This window comes from Manduca sexta, chromosome 15 (assembly GCF_014839805.1).
Source record: "Manduca sexta isolate Smith_Timp_Sample1 chromosome 15, JHU_Msex_v1.0, whole genome shotgun sequence".
Classification (NCBI taxonomy): domain Eukaryota; kingdom Metazoa; phylum Arthropoda; class Insecta; order Lepidoptera; family Sphingidae; genus Manduca; species Manduca sexta.
This window is the reverse complement of record NC_051129.1, coordinates 10,000,660-10,022,653: the sequence shown is the minus strand read 5'-3', so window position 1 is coordinate 10,022,653 and position 21,994 is coordinate 10,000,660. Positions and strand designations below refer to the sequence as shown.

The 21,994-nt window shown below is 33.8% G+C and overlaps 1 protein-coding gene across 1 annotated transcript in view; it reads right to left on the bottom strand.

The window, feature by feature from the left end:
* Positions 1-3,824, bottom strand: part of LOC119189423 (serine/arginine repetitive matrix protein 2-like) — a 19,649-nt gene extending 15,825 nt beyond the window's left edge. The window contains 1 exon segment of the mRNA XM_037438978.1: positions 3,782-3,824. Within this exon segment, the coding sequence (XP_037294875.1) occupies positions 3,782-3,824 (43 nt within the window).
* Between the last annotated feature and the right edge of the window lie 18,170 nt (positions 3,825-21,994).

Sequence of the window (21,994 nt, the reverse complement as noted above, 5' to 3'; positions counted from 1 at the left end):
AAAATTTGCTGTTATACGAATTGAATCGAAATATTTTCCTTAACCTGGCTTTATTTGTAAACATCTACTTATAATTCAAGACACATTTGCACGAGTTTTGAATACATATCCTTCCCTGTGAGATTGGTAACCACGGATAGCTTAGTAAGGGCGTGTATAAAGATAATGTTTTAAGGAAAGTTTTCAATTTCATCAATATCAAGAAACAAACTCATTTCAAATTGTTATTGAAACAATCAGGTTAAGGTTTTGACTTTCTTCAACCGAATTCAATAGTTGAAATAACCATCTCACTACTAGTGCCAATAATAGGAAACAATTTATCGATCCTAGGTCGCTGGTTCACATCCGGCTCGAAGGACCATTTATTGAAGTAATAAAATATATTTTCCTCTGACTTTGCTCAGCGATTTAACATAAAATGACACGGGTGCTCTGTACGAGATCGGTATTGCAACTAGCTTAACACAAAAAAAAATACAACGCTTACACTAATTTTGCATAAAATGGAAAAATCCTCATCAAATTCGCCTGCTCCAATAACCTGTCAGATCAGCCGTTAAATTACTAACCTTCAAAACTGATCGAACTACCGCTATTCAAATGATACCTTATAAAAAGTAATCCTATACAAAACACATCGATATACAAACACACAGATGCAAACTCTGTAACGGTATAATCAGTCACATCCGAATGAACGACCAAGGCGCGATTCTAGATTCCATCACGGGCAGACCTCGATAGTTTTTACAAGCAGTTTCTCTTTTATCAACAAAACGTAAACTTTATGGTTCTCACAATTAGATCTTTATTTGCACAACACAGTAGCTTTATGTATATTTGTTTTTCTAAATCGACTACTTGGATAATTAAATTTTCCACACCATTTACTTATTGTCGATACTATATCGATATGAATGTTTTAGATTATCGCTTTCATGCTGATTGTATGTAGCATTTAAAATGCATTGTAATACAAATGTGTTTATAACTTTGATCGAATAGACAATAAGGATTACTAATTCAAAACGATTCTAATGTAGAATTTGTTTTACAAATTGCAAAGGAATACGGCAAATATATGAAAAAATTAATTATAAAGAATATATTGAATATCAAACTGTATATCTAATAGAATATTTAAGATGTAAATTAAACAGATGTTAAATTCGTGACTCGTTAAGCTCTTGGCAAATCAATCAATCAAATGGAAGAGCATTTATCGGCATTAATATGGCGAACAAACTTACATCACGCTTTCATTTGTGCCAAAACGATTACAAATATGGTCAGCCGTAACAGATGAATATTCAGGACTTGAAATCATGCTCAATTTGGACACACAAAATAAATGTGGTAACATTTCGAATACAATTTTGAAACTTGCCAATTCAAAAGCAATGATTGGTATAAAATTGAATAATGCTGACGTCTTAATTCTATCTATTGTTAGTCTTCTCATTGGATATTTGAATTTTGTTCCTAAAATGAAGAAGTACTAAAAAATATCTTTTCAAAGAACCATAATGTCTCCCAATGGATGAAATAAAGTCGGTACGTGAGTTGAATAAATAATTAGAGCACTATAATGATCCGTTTGGCCGTAAGGCACTACAGAACGTGTTATTTACGCGGCGTGGTCAAGCCCAACACTTACACCATAGGTGTTGCTGTAATTAACCAATTATAGCGCGATCAGTGAAGTATAATCAATCATTTGAAGTATAGACTATCTAAATTATTAATTTGATGGCGCCATCTAGCAGAAAACCAGTGTTAGCTTAAACTTTAATATTTTTTCAATCTAACGTCATAGGATTATTATCGACACTTATAAAAAATTATTTAACTATTTAAATTACCTCGTGAGAAATGTTGCAAAGTACAAAAAATAAGAATTCTCTTCAAATTTATATTATTATATGTCACGTTTTGAACAGTTGGCAGCATATTAAAACGTCAAGAAAGGAGTCCAATAAGCAATATGTATCATTATAATAAAGGATAAATAGACAGAAGTTTTAACTAATTTGCAATAGCCATACCGGACATAATTTGAATATTTAAAAATACCAAAGTAAACACATCAATACGAACAAACAGAATGACAATGTCGTAATGCTATGCATGAAGCACTAATTGCACCAAGAATAAAGTAATTTCACACTGATAACAGAGTTTTGAAAGAATTGCAAGTTTAATAAACATTTTTCCGTACTTCGAAAATGATTGAAACATTAATTCTCCGTAATCGCTATTATTCTAGATATCTCATATCTTGCAAAATTACAGGTTTTATATACATGAGGAAATATGTAAAATCCTTTATGTAGGAAATGAATTAACCGTTTCTTATCCAGTTGTGACGTGAGCACGATTGGCAAATTGAGAGAGATAAAGCGATGGTGCGGCCAAGTCTTTTCCTAGAATTCTAATTTATTTAGATGTTTAATTTCCTTTTATGTAGATGTTTAATTCATAAAATTAAAATTCAATAAATTAATTCTTTAAACATCTACATAAAAGGCCGATATTACCCGCACAGTCGCTTTGTCTCTTTCTACGTCGTGATAAATTCTCTAAATCTCTTGCTTACTGCTCAATCCATTCGCTAATTTTCTATATCTGTTCGTATTTGGAAACTGTTTTACTGTGCGAGAATTAAAATAGCAGATATAGCCGAGTTGTGAGTGGAACGGACTGCCTAGACGAATGTCAGCAAGTTCGAAACCCAAGAGCACACACTTCGGACTTTTTTAAAGTTATGTGTGTATTCTTTGTGAATGATCGCTTGCTTTAACGTTTAAGAAAAATATCAGGAGGAAACCTGCATACCTAAGAAATTCTCTAAAAGTTTTAAGGATATGTGAAGTCTACCAATCCGCACTAGACCAGCATGGTAGACTCAGCCCTTATCCCTCTCGATAGAGGAGGCGCGTGCCCAGCAGTAGGACAGTATAGCGCTGATATTATTTATTATTATTTACTGTGCAATTAAATAGATTGGCGACATTAGATAAATATTTGCGTCAAAACGCAATACAATACAATAGTAAAAGCCTGCCAAGAGTCGTTCAGCTACCATCTGGTAAGTAAAAAGAAAAAGTAAGGAGAATTCAAGACTGTTTATCTTGTAGATAAGCACAGTTAACAACCTGACTCTCTGAGTCATACTGGTGACTCATGTGGGCCCCACAGTAATATATTTGACATTTCTCGATACAAGATTCTTTGCCATAACTTCAAGTTAATTAGATATAAAAAAAAACTAAATTTATTTAAACCCGATGCCAATAAATAAACGTAAATATCAAATGCTTTCTTATAACCTTTCAACAGGTATCTGTTTAATTCTAATTTGATTCGTCGATTAATTGTTACACGCTTTTTCTTTGCTTTAAACATGTTGGCCTTGAAGATTGCTTTTATGTTTATTGATAATGATTCCAAATTTCAACGTGTCATTTAGTTTACAGTCACGTTTCAAATTTAAAACGAATAGCATAATTAAATACAAAATATATTCTTGACGTGATTTAAATGAAACATACGTGCCTTATCTTTCATATTCTTTAGCAATTTTAAAAACAGTGATAAAAAAGGCATATTGTGTTAAATGCTGTAGAAAAAAAATTAACAGCAATACATTCCTGATCAGTTTATCAGGACCTTTGCGAACAGAAAATTTCCATTTCAAATCCATAATGGCACAGATCAGGTTTCGCTGGAGTTGTTATGTTAATAATCTAGAAACGTGTCATGGGCGATTATCACTTACGCAACAACAGATAGTAAGCCGCGGTTCCCATGGAGGGAGCCATTATGCAGTAATTGGGCAGCCGCGATTTACGAACCAACGCTTTTTATTTTCGTCGGAGGTGGCATTTTAATCGACATTAATTTTGCAATGTCTTGAGCAACTGTGCGAGGATAAAAATAACAATTACATTAATCGTTTAAAACCTTTAAAAAAATTTATGTCTCTTTATCAAATAACTATATAATATTAATGATTTTATATTTAAATTAAGTACATATTATCGCTGTTTTGTTTATTGACTTTATTACTATCATTTCATGCGACAAATACTTTGTATTATTCCACTTTAAATTAATATACTAATTCCAAAATATAACTGTAGTTACATTATCCGGCAAATGTTACGCTTTCATCACATTCGATCATAAATCCCGACCTAAAGATACAAAAAACTGCCATTTAAGACATACGCACACCTTAACAGAAACACAGGTTTCCATGCCGCATCGATAAAAAATCAGTAGGTTTCCCACATTGGTGTCAAGTCGGTGTCTCTCCTTGAATGTTCAAAGAAATCTTGTATCGTGCGCACGCTACATTTTCACGTCGCGAACAGACGTTTGCATGTATAGACTTGTTTATGTTAATAGCTAGCTCGATTGTGGAATTGTCTGTACTTGAGGACAGACAAAGGAAGATTGTCACAGCAATGACTGTAGATGATCATACCTAAAGTGAGCCATAAATCATTTCTAGGATGAACTATATTGATACAGCCTGTAAAAAAAAATTTAAGCTCGAGTGCCTCGAATAATGTTGTAGAATAATAACAAAAAAATGGATTATTTATTGGAGTTAAATATAAAAATGGAAAGCCCCCTTCAGAATATTATCAAACCATCATAACTCTTTGTAAAATTAGATTCATTAAAACATATATATCTCTTACAAAATTTCTATTTAAGGTATTTCCAAATGAATAGATTCCATAGATTAGCCAAGTTAAATGCAATACTCATGAAGTGAAACGATATGGTAAATAGCTAACTACAATTGAATACTAATCTGATCGGGTTCAATGATACTTATGTATAAATTAGAAGATTGTTCAATGAAACATCTTATACTTAAAACAATCAGTGGCAAAGGGCCCATATAACCCGATCCTGTTGGCTTCTCTTTATTTATGTAAAATCTAATTATCATTAGAACGTAATGATTTCTTATGTTTACGCGAATGTTAGACATTGAAATTAAACTAATTTTCGGATTCTATCGTGGTTTTAGTATGTTATTTTCCCCCGACGTTTCGAAGACTTTGCAGCCTTCATGGTCACGGGGGGGACTGAGGTGTTGTTCATCCGTAAAGTCAAAGTTACAATATCTACCTACATTTTACAGCCCGCATTTATGCATATTAGTACCTAGGTTGTGTCGGGTTCCCTTTTGGATAATTTCACCCTTCGCCACTGTTTACCAAATATATTATGCAGTATTTTATATAACATGTGAATAAACTAAGCTGAGGTGTTAGTTTACTTACTAAATGTAGAGAACGAAAAATTTTGCTATTTTTTATTATGAAGGTATTCCATTCGCGGTAATTTTTCGAATAAAAAAATTCCCTGAAGGAAAATAAAAGACACAGTTTACTATTAATAGTTTCCTTCCTTAACAAAAGTATAGCTCGGTAATATATAAATAATTATAAAGTGAATGTGCAGATTATTATAGATAAAGACTAGCTGTGCCCGCGGCTTCGTCCGCGTGGAAATCAGTACGTCATAAAATTTCCCGCGTAAATCCCGACCCACGAGATTTTTTACAACCACGCCGTCTCTTCAACAGTAATCGTTATAGTTCAGTCAATTTACATAAAACCGTAGTGTACTATTAACATAAACCTTCCTTAAGAATTACACTATCTTTTAGTAAAAACCGTACATCAATTCGTTGAGTACATTTTGAGAAAATCGATCGCATACAGGCAGACAGCTTTTGGGTACTTCGATCTAGAATATGTGTAAATTACAATAAATTTTATACGTATAGTTTTACACTTCTACGTAATACAAGTTCAAGGAATCACATTTGATTATATCATATACACATCTAGTTATAAATATATAGTTCCATTAATGCAAGGAGCTTCAAAACAGCAATAATTATAATCAAATATATTACAATTCGTAAAATGTCGCATAGCAAATAAATATCTGTCAATCAATAATGTTGGTATATAATAGAGGTTCGATACAACACACCGGTATTCCTTCACCACTTGCTCAAAAAATAACAATAAACAAACAAATGTCAGACATTAGAATACAAAACAACAGTTATACATCCACCTTGCTATTCGTCCGAGGTCAGGTGACATGTTCCAGCCCAAGATCTCCGTACAATGGATGTCAAAATGATTGGCGTTTTCAAACACAATAACACGATATTTGACTCGTATTGCTTTACTATTATTGTTTGACTAGTTTTTCTTGAGAGTGTATCGACGTGACAAAAATTTTCCGGGATAAAATCCCGCTTTATATTTTCCTGGGATAAAATGGGTCTATTTTAATTAGACTTTTAGCAATACATGGGTGAAAGTAGCAATTAATTTTCATGCAGTAGTTTTTGCGTAATGCGTTTACAAACAAACAGACAAAAAACTATTTTTTTGCCCTTTGTTGCTCTAATAACCTACCTCCACTTAATTTCCTAAATTTTATAAATAATATCACAATTTATAAAAGTGTGGATGCGTTTGCACACCATTGTGACAGCACAAACAAAAATACGCGGGGGACATTTGCCGCAGCCCTACACCCACAGTCCAGAGTGTATACCTCATAGTTTGTACCTACATTGAGGTCTATGAGGGCTCGCGAACATTCCTGGCCTTCTCCCTTCCGCCCATCCTAAGAAAGTTCCTTTTCCTTCCCCCACTTCCCTTCCCCAGATATACCCTCCCAACTTTCTAAGGCGGGGGATTCCAGTATCCCATTTGCAAGTTTCCCCTGGTGTTGGCTGGGGGGTCCGATACACAACAACAAAAAACTCTGCCACGAATACACAAACCAATAAATCCCTACAGCATAGACGAAAACAACATAGAAAGCCATTACAATTATAAGTCACACACGTGCTTTCGAAAATTTCACCGGTGTCGTAACGATGTCTCGATTGTTGAAAAACTACGCGCGTCTATCGGCAAAGCTATAAAATGTTAATAACTAAACCTTTGGCTAATGCCCATCGCACACTGTGGTAATCTTTTAGCTTGGTGTGACAATAAGAGGTATAAAGATACCCTTCGTGCGGATTTTGTTTGGCAGAGTTAAACATTTTCTGAACTAAATTTAAGTATACCTACACAATAATAAATCTTGCGAATACCGTTGTTTGGAAGGCCTATTTTCATACGTAATATGACGAGGGTATCGCCATATTAGGCAAAAATTTAATTCTCCAATTATGGTTTGACTAAGAATACAGGACAATGAATGCCTAGCAAAAGACGTTTTACGTGAAGTTTATATAGTAGTTATATTACACTGTTTTGCTCGCGGCTTTGCCTGCGTGAAAAGGCTTTCGCGCCACAAAATCCCTAAAATATTCTATAACGTTAGCGCCAACTGTTTACAAAAACTGATTAAAAAAAATATTATTTCCCATGGGGCAAATTACCGGTATGAAAACTAACTCATGTGTTAATCGGGGACATAGTCTACCCCAGTCGAATTACATTCAAATCCATTCGGCCGTTTCTTGGTTTTCTTCTAACAACCATCCAAAAAATTTCTAAAACTAACATTTATGTGATGCTATGCCATGTGCTTTATACGCGCTTACCTTTACGTACCACGTGGAACCGCGGCACATGGTTTTATAAGTGTGTGTGATAGAATATTATAATGATGGATAGCCCATGCTTCGGTGAAAACGCATACATTACAATAAACGACAAAACTATGCTTATACTTCTACATAATTTATGATTTTCCGTCACTTATTCTCTTATATTCAATTGTATTAATCTAAATAAACAAGAACGTGTTTAAACTATAAATATTCCACGAAAACGTTAAACTAATCTTTCAACATTAAATTTCAAATTAAACTTGTTGATTAACGATCTATAACAAGTATATATTGTTCGAAAATAATTTATTCATTATTCTTGTGACATGAATGGACCAGTTTGGCGAAAATACGGAATACATTAAGCTCATAGGACTAGCCTTGACTCGTATTCGAATGACGAAAATTTATCCTAATTTGTCAATGCTTAAAGACCAGTATGGTTTATCAATGACAAATTTATACAATACAGCATTCTCATAGTTTAATAATAATAAAAAAAAAATTAAGAGGACTAAATATTTACCTTCATCTTTCATCTCTTTGCTTCCATCGTACAGACAATATCCTGACGATATTTGTATAATGTATAATCTACTTGGTTTCTATATGTATACATGCTTGGTTCGCATCAACAGAATTCAATAAAATTCAATGCCATTCTCACTCACCATTCATCGCAACACTAAGACTAACAAAACGGTTTTGGAGGGTAGTGGACAATTAATATTTCCAACTCCTCTCGTTCTATTTAATTAATGTCGTTGCGGGATAAAAACAAATTAGTGTTCCCTGAGACTCGCCGAGCTTCACTGCTCGGTGTCATAAAATGTGTGCCACTGCTGATCCTGCCTTACAGGAGTTGTAGTGGGTGTGAGGGCGTGAAAGTCTTTAACAACAATATAATTAATAGAACATTCCAGAATCTCTTTGAAATAACCAATCAAATTACTTTTCAACGTAACCTAATTCGAAATTCAAATATGACTCGGACAAAAAAAACAAAACATTGTGGAGTCAACAGGAAATGCTCGAGTTAGCATTGTCAAGATTTACTTTTCCGTCATTCTCTCAATTGGTATTTATTTCCAAACAATGGGAGAGAAAGTAACGCAAAAACTGAGGTTATTGGATCTAGATAACAGCGTTTGTTATAAAAACGGTTGTTTGAAGCGTGTGTTTCTACGGTCTGACGCTCAAACCGCTGGACCGAATGCTAAGTGATATTTCAATGGATTTCATTCATACGTTATATAGTTTCTTATCCATGTGATCATTTCTCGGCACGTTCATTGATCAGTATAATATAATCAGTACTTAAAATTATATGGAAACCAAATACTTCACCCAATTAACAAGCATTTCCTTTAGATTATATATATATATATATACGGGGTTATTTAGACTTTGCGTTACTAAATGATACTAAAATATCAGAAAAGTAAAACTAAATTGGATAAAAAAAACTTATTAATGAATAATATTTAGCATAATGTTAGCAGTAAAAACGCGTATGTAGTTACATTTATTAAAACTATGTCAAAATGTCCCTGTGTATTATATAATCAACCTTATACAGTACACTTAATAATCATATTATACAATTATTGTGTACAGTCTACATTTATAATAGAAGGCGTATTAGACCAAACACAAGTTAAATAGTTTAAATTAATACACAATTAATTATGCTGGCACATATTTTATATCCGCTCAGACAGCGACCACCCTACACAAGGTGTTAAACCCGACATGGTGGCCCACGTAAGTGTGTCACCGGGATCAGCCTGTGTATATCCGGTTCCAACAGGCCGGCATAATTGTGTCAACTATCGAGGAGTAGTCACCTCTCGTCAGTCGACATTCTATCGGACTTTCCACATCATTTAATAGAAAAAGCCCCTATACTCTACTAACCTTTGTGAAGCTTTTTGTATAAACTAAGAAGTAAACGCAAAGTCGCAGAACGAGTTTAATTGAAGTTTGGTACTCAGGTAGACTTAAGAACAACTTAATGAGCTAATATATTATCAAATACGTTTTACACAAAATAATTAAAAAGTATTACTATTTTTCTGAAAAATTCCTTTCCAAGAAAGAATCGTGCACAAAACTTCGTCTAGTATAAAACTTCTTTACTAAACAGATACAAAGAAATCTGATCTCTATTATGACGTTATTATTTCCTCATATTACCAAACTGTTTTTGCTAGCAATCCGATGACGAGGAAGTAACCTAACCTAATTCGAAACAATTTACACAGTTCATTAGATTAGAACGCGCGTGTGGTTTTTTAAGGCGTTTTAACTGATTAGGTTTTGGTTATAATTCTAAGGTCACAGTTTCTATATCATTAGTTATTTTACTAGGACTACTTCAACTAGAATCGATTAACGTTGAAGTATAAATTGAATGAAATCGTTTATTGAAAAAGAGACTTACAGTTTTAATTCTACTTAAAATAAATGTATAAAATATGAGATTCTAAATACTAGAATTTCAAGGGGTACTCAAACTAGGCATAACCTATATCTTGGACTACCAGCGACAAAGTTAAACTAAACTGATACTTAAGGACAAAAAGGAAAATAAAGGTAACAAATGGATGCAAATTTTAAATCAAATGTGTTTATGGGTTAAGAGTTAGCAGAAACAAATTTTCGAATTATTTGATCATCAAAGGTTTGATAGCGCTTTTATTTAAATATAAGTAACGGATAAAGAATAATATCGTCGAAGATTCTAAGAGTTGGTCCTAACTATAAATTCTAACGACTTCTTTAAAAAACAATATTACCCAACAACCTTAAAATAAGGTCAAAGATTTTCAGGATCAAGTCAAAGGCAATGTTAACGTATGTAACAAGGTATCTGGGCCAACACGTAAGGCCCCGACAATTTCCATACAAATTACGGACACTTTCGAAATGCATTGAAATTCGGCACCGGCGGTAATTTTAAACGCCATTGTCTCGGAGGTGTTGGGGAAAAACTGATTAAAGTTGTTACATAGTTTCTGCAATTTGTCTTGTTGGTTACGAATAAACTTGGATGCATGATTGTTGATTGGTTTTGGAAATGGTATATGAAAATATCTTAACAAAATATTTGGTAGAAGCGGTCCACCTGATGGTAAGCAGCATGCCGCCCTTAGACTTTGCAATGCTAGAGGCACAGCAAGCCATTGTCTACCTGGAAGTGAGCACTCTTTTTAAGCCTCGTTTAAAGGACAAGTAACACTCGGAAAACACCGTTCCAAATGAGTTTGGCAGAAAATTACAAAATATCTCAACATTGCATCACCATCAAGTTCTTAGTCACGATATTATCTGGGTTGCCATTTACTCGCTATATGGTATTATGGCATATAAAATTAACCGCAAACTGTCTGATGTAAATGTCGATTGTTTTGATAGATTTATATATTAAATGACCTTGCTGAACACGCAAATTATATTTAATGGTGTAAGTGAATACTTTATTTACAATTTAGGCAATCACACCTTCTAACCATGATGGGGTAGGCAAAAAGTATACCCAAACTTTGCCGTTATGTGATACTAAAGATGATGAACCTATCGCCAGAATTTTCAACAACAGTTCAAATAGAAATCAAAACCGAAATATTATCTTTTCGAATAAAAAAAATACAGAACTCGATTCTCAGATACAACGTAGCCCTTGAATATACAATATTGTTTATTATCACAAACAATACGTAGACTCATTCATTTATCCCTAATATCTGATTGTAAGGTGTAGATAGTCGTGTCCAAATTCAAGGTATTCACAAGACTTTAGCTGTGGAGATCCGCTCAAATCGATTTCTCGGTTTGGGAACAATAAAAATTTGAACGTACTCTTTAAAGCAATGCATATACCATCATACAACGTTTAAAGTGAAACTTCTACTATTTACGGAAGTGGTAAAGAAATACAGCGTTAGTTGGCAATTACTGGGAACTTCAAGTTTACTTATCGATTTGTGACGCTATAAGAAAAGTATTATCGTATCAACATTTTTGATGTGTTGAACTTATGTGAAGAACACATGTTTTCAATGTTTGCTGCTAATTGACAAATAGACTTTAAATATTAATTAGCACAAACACCTAAAGATAATTCGCATGTTTTACTGTTTTAGGTGAAAGACTATTTATGCCCATCTTTATACGCTATAGATAAAATATATATATAAAATAAAACTAATGCTAAAAATCAAAGTAATGATAAAAATTATACTAACACTATTAGACAAACAATTTAATAAGGAACATTTTGGTAATTCAAAATTTTCAAAAATATCTAAAATTGATTTTTTAAAGTATTTATTCGTACTCTTTGCATATACCCGCCCGTAATTATGCGTCGTAAAGGCTAAGAAAAGATGCATGGTAGCAACAACTTTAGTAACATTGTATTAATTAACGAAACGCTATCCTCATTAAAAATATATATACCAAAGTAAAGATAACATATTGTAGACTTTTAGATTTAAAAATACCAAAACTTTAGGTTCAACAGTAAAATGAATATCTATACTATTATATAAAGCTGAAGAGTTTGTTTGTTTGTTTGTTTGTTTGTTTGTTTGTTTGTTTGTTTGTTTGTTTGTTTGTTTGTTTGTTTGTTTGTTTGAACGCGCTAATCTCAGGAACTACCGGTCCAAAATGAAAAATTCTTTTGCGTTGGATAGCCCTTTGTTCGTGGAGTGCTATAGGCTATATATCATCACGCTATACCCAATAGGAGCGGGGCAGTAATGGCTAATCTCAGGAACTACCGGTCCAAATAAATTCGTTTTGGCGCTGGATAGCCCTTTATTCGTGGAGTGCTATAGGCTATATATCATCACGCTATACCCAATAGGAGCGGGGCAGTAATGGCTAATCTCAGGAACTACCGGTCCAAACTGAAAAATTCTTTTTGCGTTGGATAGCCCTTTGTTCGTGGAGAGCTAAAGGCTGTATATCATCACGCTATATTCAATAGGAGCGGAGCAGTAATGGCTAATCTCAGGAACTACCGATTCGAACTGAAAAAATATTTTTGTGTTGAATAGTCCTTTGTTTGTGGAGTGCTCAAAGTTATATATCATCACGCTATGACCAATAGGAGCGGAGCAGTAATGGCTAATCTCAGGAACTACCGGTTTCAACAGAAAAATTCGTTTTGTGTTGGATAGCCCTTTATTTGTGGACCGCTATAAGCTATATATCATCACGCTATGACCAATAGGAGCGGAGCAGTAATGGCTAATCTCAGGAACTACCGGTTTGAATTGAAAAAATCTTTTTGTGTTGGATAGCCCTTTGTTCCTGGAGTGCTATAGGCTATATATCATCATGCTATAACCAATAGGAGCGGAGCAGTAATGAAACATGTTGCAAAAACGGGGAAAATTATGAGTTTTGAGAGCTTCCGTTGCCTGCGCTGCGTAAACGGTTAAAGTTATGCAACAATGATGTATGACGGGATTGTTTCACTTAAAAGTTCTAAATAATATAAAAAAGTCCCCCGCTGCATCTGTCTGCCTTAATGTGTTAAACTCAAAAACTACCCAACGTATTAAGATGAAATTTGGTATGGAGACAGTTTGAGACCCTGGGAAGAACATAGGCTCCCGGGAAACTACTATTTTTATAACGGAAAACTTTAGCCTGAAAAACTTTATAACGCGGGCGGAGCCGCGAGCAAAAGCTAGTTAAAATATAATAACATACAACACTAACTAATTATAAAAGATGGAATAGTAAGACTATACCCGGAAGACATCGCACGAGCGAGACGAAAATATATTTTAAGAATAAGACAAAATGAGACAGGTATAAAATCAAGTGATCGTTCACTCGATGACGTTATCTAACTGTACCAAAGAAAAGGTTAATAGGTGTGTCTGAGCTAATATGGTAATTTTATAGCCGTTTTAAAACACTATAATTTTTATCTTCAGTCAAAACATATTGACTTTAAATATCAAGTGATCATTAAAATTCTAACTATGTATCGAACCTAAAGATACAAGTTAAGGTCCCAAGCAGACGGCCTTGAGGATACGTTCCATACATTTACGGGCGGGAATATGTAAAGGTTTACGAATAATTACTTTTAAACCTCGATATATATGTACTACGTACTAGATTTTGCGTTCCGAACATTCAATGTGTTTAACTGAATTGAACTATTATCCATACAAACCGATTTTAGTATGGTGCCAATATTGATGCTTGTGGCTGTCTACGGAGTGGCGCTCATAATATAAAAACACAAGTCTAAATACAAGTAAATAAGAAATATTACTCAAATAAGTAAAATAATTTGTTGTTCAAGTGAATAAATAGATTATAACGTTACAGTTCAGATTTTGAACAAATAGTTTATATGGACGTTCGTGTGTATATAATATACGTCAATGCTTATAAAAAACAATTTTAAGTCTTTCTGAAAATTTTAAAGTATCGAAATGTTACTTATTCAATTGTCTATCTAATAGTACTTATTAGTTGCAAATTAATATGATGTACAAGTAAAGTAAGAAAAGGTACACGGCATCAACAATATTAGTGTTTTTTTTAATACTGAAAATACCTACTTTTAAACATAAAAGCAGTTTTGATGCCCCCAAAACGGGTTTTTTATTTTCCTGGTCAAGGTATAAATATAAATATGATCCGTTTCAGACAAAATAACTAAATTTATTCGCTTATGATCCATCGTATCGTCATAACTTTAAATTATAACTATGCTTTTCAATATTGGAAGAATAATAAATCTTTTAAATTCGAATTTTACAAGGGAATTAATACGAATTCCTAGCATCAAAACAATCATATTTACTAAGAATAATTCCTCAAAATATTTTCAAAATGAGATGAAAATACCTTTGATAGTGCTGTGAAGATATAGGGCTGTTGTACATAAACATTGGTTATCTCAAAAAATTTTACCGAAGTCCTTATATCTGGCAACTGTGACCTTAAACTAAATTCCCTATTAGAATAATTTGACCTTCCAAAACCCATAAATCCTACCTTTGTAAACTCAACACATATGTTTCAAAGAAAAGGTTGTAACAATTAAAAATAAATATACAAAAGCAAACTAGTTATTTGTGGCTATTAAAATTATATCAGGAAGCATACAAGGCCGTAGTTTATTTACACGGATGTTTGTAGGTTTTGGAATTAAGTCAATTTATTGGTAGCAAAAGAGCACTTACGTGGCGATATACATTTTTATAAGAACCATACAACTGAATGCTGAGACGCTGAGTGTAAAGTTGTATAACTACAGATTCACTATATTGAATTGTCTTTGTTTTGTTAATCTGACTGTCTCGGTGGTGTAGTTGTGCATGCGCGGTACGGGAGCGCTCTGAGGTCCTGGGTTCGAATCCCGAGTCGAGCAGTCATATTTGGGTTTTTCTACCCAGTATCAGCCCAGAGTCTGGAATTTGTGCCCGATACGGCGATAGGCTCGCCGCCTTTCACATCATGAGACAGAACATATTTGGCAAAAAGTGGGTGCCCTGGTTGCGACTCTGCATACCCCTTCGGGGATAAACGTGCGGTGTGAGTGTTTTTGTGAATCTCAATAAAAAAAAAATAACTTTGAATTAAAGTAATATAAGATCAGATTATTAGAAAAACTACAAGAAAATAAACAATAACCTAAAACCTCGTTGACTTATTCACTAACAATTTATTTTATTAACAACAAAAACAGCAAAAGTTAAAAAAAAACGTTGGTAAAAAGGTCGTCGGGACTTTCCTTGTGGTTTTACAGATGGAACAACACATTTTCCTTATTATAGTTGTTTTTTTATAATCCTCTTTTAACCCACTTGAGGTCAAATGCCTCTTTTTCGGATAAAGAAAGATATTCGAAATAATTATCCCCCACGAAACAAATTGGTGGAATATTCGCAAATTAAATGCGTTAGCGCATACCATGAGCAGATATATTTCCCAATTTTAAAAATTCTTATTTATTACGTTTTTGTGGTTAGCAAAATACGTATGTAGGTAGGCACTTCACAGTTATACATATTTAATAAGTAATGTTTATGTTTTGATTTTGTAATATGTATATTCAGTAAAATCATAGTTCACTAGTTTCTTAAAATAAGCAATTTGTAATCATTCATTACGAGGGACGGAGATATTTTATGTCATAACGGATTTATTAACATTAAACATGTTTACAAAACATGTACCCACGTGAAGTTAGTATCAGTTTCCAATTTAAAACTACGATTTTTTAATCGTTGTTCTTAATAAGCTGTGATAAAATATATTTTTTTGAAAAAATACAACGTTATGTTTTTTGTCTACAAACTACCCACAAAACTTATTTCTCAGTCAATTTCTTGATAAAATTATCAATCTGTCCCGCCTCGTGATGCAAAATTACTTAATTCAAAACGAATTACCGAAGCATTTGTTAAAATGTCATTTCTAATATAACGGATTTGTTGAAACCAAAAAACCGAATCACTCGAAAGAAATGAAACAAAATGGCGGGTTTATCGGCAAAATCAAAACAACGACCCATTCGTTCCGTTGAGAACGTTTTAAAATTCGAATTGCACCACTTTAAAGAGCCGTTTCGTTTTATACGATATTAAAAAAAGTAGTGCCAAACTATTTCGTGATATCGTGACGCGGAATATAAAAAATCATTATTTGGAGGCGATTGCATTGGAGCCAATCGCATCGGTGAATGCGGTGGTCGCGAGGTTGGACCGAGGTCGAGACGAGGTCCGACACTTCGCACTGTCCGCTCAAATAACTACCATGTTGCTGTCTATTTTATTGATATAACATTTTCTGTTCTCCCATCTCCACTGTTACAATGTTGTGTGATTCATTTGCATTAAAAAACATAACTTAGTATCTTTGTTTTAAGTCAGTATTTTCTTGGGACATAAATTAAATTGAGTGTTGTAATATATTTTTAATCTGTTGGATGAGTCACAAAAAACGAAATGCAGTAAGGTGACTTAACAACTTTAATATTTTCTGATCAATAAATTGAATGTCAAATACATAAAATTTTACGATCTATTGATAATATCCCGGAATATCAATTTTCAGTCTTAATGGTCTAGTGATTGAGGCGCCAGACCGTGCAAATGTGTTTTTTGCATTATTTAAATCCTTAATTAGTAGTTAACAATGTATCTTACTTATTTAAATACATAACAGTCTACGCTGGAACAGTTTTTATAACGCAACTTTGGGTTGATATCAATTTGCGGTCGGGCCTACGTCAAGTTTCACTATCAATTGAAGCGAAATTTTATAAAGTTTCTTACGAAATGTTCCTTACGGTGCGCCCAATGTTGCCAATCTGTAAATAGTCGAAGCGGATTTTGAACTCACGACTTTGTCTCAGATCCGTCATTCGTGTCTCGTGTCTTACCTTGAAACCGAGCACTTAAGTAGAGTGCTCATTGGTTTTGTCATTTATTTTGTTATATACAGAGATTCAAACTCATTTACATATGTATCAAGACAAAGAAACTAAATGATCACGAAGTGCTTAAAAAACATATTCAAGTCTTTTTTACGTATAATTGTAAATTTTATAAAGTTTTTTGTCCTGACTTTATGAAAATTAAGTATCCGCACTGTTTATAATGTAAAACAAAGAACGACAACTATATATAAGTAATAAACTGCGCAGTTTTTCTCAAAAAACTTTTGTTATAATTGTGTTTGTCATTCTCTAATGTCCCAATGTTAGGCAGAGGCCTCCCAAAGATCCTTGCATGGATCTCGATCATATGATTTAGTGAACCCCATAAACTATCAGATTTTGCTTGTACAAACATACACAATAAGTCTCCTTGGTCCAATTACAACGCCCTTAATGTATCAAAGAGTGGGTGGAAAGCTCGTGGCCGGCTAAGTGGGGCGCTTTATATTGCGCCCCACTCTCATGTACCAACGTCTTTCCAATATCGTAGAATGTCAACTTGACTGATATTTTTGAGCATTTTAAATTTCGAATATGTAGCGTTCTGAATTCAAAATCGAAAGAATTCCTTACAAAAATAAAAAAGGAGGTTTAAATAAGAAGTTTTGCTTTTTTATCTAAAATCTAGAAATCCAATGAGGAAAACAAACACGTCATTACAAAGATGCTCATGTTTAGTCACGATTTGCGGATTAATATATGATTTATACATAGAAATGACGTTATTCAGCGACAAAAAATACATAATTTTATTATTCTTTGAGTTATTTGATATTACTGTAAAAAGAAACGGGACTATGAGGAATAATCGACCGTAAATATAGTTCCAGTGTATGAACTACCTAAATCCTCTTGTTCAGTGCGAATAAATTAGTTAAATCGCAAAGTAAAATTATATAAATTTTTGATAAGTTAAGTATTGACTATCATAATATGCTTTTTGTTTATTTTATTTTCTCCTTGTTTTTAAAAGGCAAAGGTTCTCAGCCATACAGCCTAGTCGGCCATTATTTTCACGTCTATGTTTTTGTTTAAAATGACAATACCTCGCTCTAAGCTATTAAAAATAAGGCAAAGGCAGACAAACTATTGCGCACAACCGAAAATAACGTCCCAAAAGAACGGTTTTAAAATTAATAGACCGTCAGAAATAGAAAAAATGTTGCCACGCAAAAAGTACTAATTTAATGGCATAACTTATCCGAAGAGAATACGTTTAACAACCGTGACACACGGTCTTTTAATTCGACGGGTAATAACATCAAAATGAAAAACACTGTTAGGTTACTTGTTTGTTAAAATCTGTACATTTTAGCCAACGTAATTACTGGCTATTATGAGACTTAACATCTTTTATCTCAGAGGGACGAGCACAGTAAAGCGCTACGCAATACTTTGTAAATCAGTTTGGTGTGGCGACTGTTTATGAGTAATCCTATTAAAATTAAACTATTTTTCGGATTCCATCGCGGTTTTTTATATTTTAGTTTTCTCCCGACGTTTCGAAGACTTTGCAACCTTCACGGGGGGGACTGAGGGGTTGTTCATCCGTAAAGTTAAAGTTGCAATATCTACCTACATTTTACAATTATAAATGTTTTAAAATTTAAAAAAATCCGAATTGTAGTTTAATTTTAATGTCTGACATTCTCGTAAACATAAGAAATCATTATAGAAGTCCTATTGTCATATCTCATCCTTTTCCAGTGACCGTCCTGAGGTTCCTGTTACTGGGTTGCCCTCAGCATGATCGCTTAAAAGAGTTGCGAGCGCCTAAAACGTTTACCTAAAAGTCCGGTGTGTTTATATAAGCTGGCCCTTGTCAGGCTAACAAATGTAGTTAGGAAAAAAAAGTATTGCCCATCTCGACATTCAATAGCAAAAATAAAAACCATAGCTGTAATTTTAATTTGAATACAGGTATGAAGTAATTAACCTTTTACGTCTACTAGTTGTTTTTTGAAGGTTTGGGAATTTTATAAAACCAATGCTATAAATGTTTTTAGAACTTATATTAAAAAGAGTGAACTAAGAACTGGCATTTAAAAGTGGACATATAAAATTAATGTTACAAACAGTATTCTTGACCTTTATCCGTCCATATCAAAAGGTTACAGTCACTTTATTGTTGGAATAAATCGCGAGGTTACGTTCAAATAAGTGAAAATAAAATTGTCTTTTTATTTTTTAAAGATATCTAGATACTGATGATGAGCACAGGTCTGCTATACTACTGAGAGGAATTAGGCCTTAGTCTACTACTCTGGCCTAATGCGGATTGAACTTCACATGGCTTTGAAATTCTTATAGAGAACTTCTCAGGTACGTAGGTTTGCCCACGATGATTTCCTTCACCGATAATTCACAAAGAATACACTCATAATTTTTTTTAAAAAGCAGAGTATGTTCCCTTGGGTTTTGAACCTGCAAACATTCGTCTTGGCAGTCCGTTCTACTCCTACTTAGGCTATCATCGTTTTTAAAGATAAACTCAAAGGTGATACACGTCTTTGTGCACTAATAAGATTTTTTTTACCATAAATAACTTAGAGATTTATTAATGTTTACTTATCCATGTCTGTAAAGACTTGACATTTAAAAAAAATACATATCAAGCACACAAAAAAAATTAACAAGTGCCTGAGACAGAACACAGAATTGATAAGAGACCAAGGTCGGAGCTTAGTAAGCCTTATCAAGTTGGGAGCTTTTACAACCTCCAATGTTTGCGCTTTCAAAAGATAGACGCCTTTGTTAACATACTTGTTTGTGGAAGATAACAAGATTCTTTGAAGATCCATTGCTAGGTGTTATTTGAAGTGACATGGGGCAAAGTTTTTCTAAGTTATCCGATAAACATGCCTCACATGCCTTATTCTGTTTGATTTTGTCATAAAGTTGGGGTGGTCTAAATAAGGTTGGTTGATTTATGAATCATGATAAAGGATAATCTTTAAATAGACCATGATATTGATCTATCATAGTCCAGTGTTAGCTTCTCTATAAATCCTAGTGTACATAGCCAATACAACTGGCGAAGCAAAAGAAATCACACAAGCCATTTTACAAGCCAATGGATTGTGCTCTTACGCATAAATATTGATTGATGGAGCAATCAATCATTGTCTCTAGGGAAACTGGGGTTATTACACGCTGAGTTTCATATCGTAATCTTTTGTCTGTAAACGGCCTTATTAAGATAAACAAACAGAAATTACAACTTGCGAATATCATGATTAATCAAAATTTCTATGCTTATCGAGTTTATTGATGGTTCCTCAATAATATATCTTTTGTATATAAACACCAGGAGTGTTTATCATCATCTTTCTCATTAGCCATGTCTGTTTCTAATAGTAAATTAAATAATATAAAAGATATTACCAATACACTAATATCTATTTCAATTTGTTTCATGCCGATTTCGTCACATTGTCACCAGAGTTGCGCAGTTGTTTTCAAATTGTAAACTTTTATTTCTATGTCTTTGTCTTATTAATTGATTTTGTTCCATTTGCGTGGTCATTATTGTAATCTGTAATAGTCGGTTTTAGTGCAATTATATTCAGCTAACGGTTTGTACCTACCTACCGTTTCACAACTAAAAGTGGAGAACTAGTATCGCGCGGCGCTTACACTACACCGTTTAACTTTACTTTAATTTATCATAATAAATAACTTATTTTACTAAAACGATTCGTAGTTCTATACATGAATGTGTCCTATCTAAAATTCTTCATCTAGGTGCGTACTTAAGTACTTAGGTATAAAGAATGATTGATGAATTTTCGCATATTATATTGATGCTATTAGAGCTCATGCATCTTCTTGAACTAAGTAGGATTCAGGTATTATATTTGCATATCCTATAAATTTGAATTCACGTACTGAAATTTGGAATTGCTAAAAATAAACCGTCTGCACAAATCTTAGAAAATGTTGTGCAAAGAATAATTAATTAAATAAAAGCAGATGAATTCTCGTCTATTGTTTACTAAATAGAAGTACAATGCTCATTTTAAAAGTAAATTTATTCTAAACAGGAGATGTGCTCGCGTGTGCGCGTGAGTCAGATATTTTCACCCGGCATTGTTCATTCTGGATGTCAACCGTTCCCGCATTGTTTTCCCTCGCATTTTCGTCGGTAACTTTAAAAATTTTACCTTCTGAATATTCATGCAAGACGTCTATGAATTTATGATTTTTTTTAAATATGTAAGTATGTACAGTTAATACTCTTGGATAATAAAAAATAATTTTCACAGTGAATATTTTACAAACGTTTAAAACAGGTATTTTTAGACAGTCACTAAATAACAAAGAAGTTTAACTCCACCTCCAATTTTATTGAAGTAAAAAGGTAATTGTATTTACTAATTAACTTAAGACACTGAAACATTCGACAGCCAATAAGATTCTTGTCGGAAAGCTTTCTCCGAGAGCAAGTTATACAATAAGCATAACTGTAAACATCCGTGCTTACCTCTGCTTAGGCAAGTCCGTTAAAATTCCGGCACACTGCTTTTAAGATACACTAAACACTTCGATTTTAGCCAGTTGATCGAGCGGATCGCACCGTTATTCACGTATGTGTGTCAAACGAGAAAAATTCTCACAACACACTGGGAATCTAGTCACAAGCACATCACAGTCATCACATCACTTTTTGAATTTGGAACGGTGTAGGCGCAGGGTACCGAGTCGGGAGACAGTGCGCGCGCGGCGGTGGCGGCGCGGTGGTGCGGTGCGGCGGTGCGCGCTCGCGGTCGGGTCGGGCGCGGGCGGCGCGGCTGTACGCAGGCGTGCTGTCGCCGCTCGCTCGTGCTATAGACTGGCGCGCTGCCGCCTTCACCTTCGCCGCGCGCCCGTTTCGCAACTTCAGCGGTTTTCTG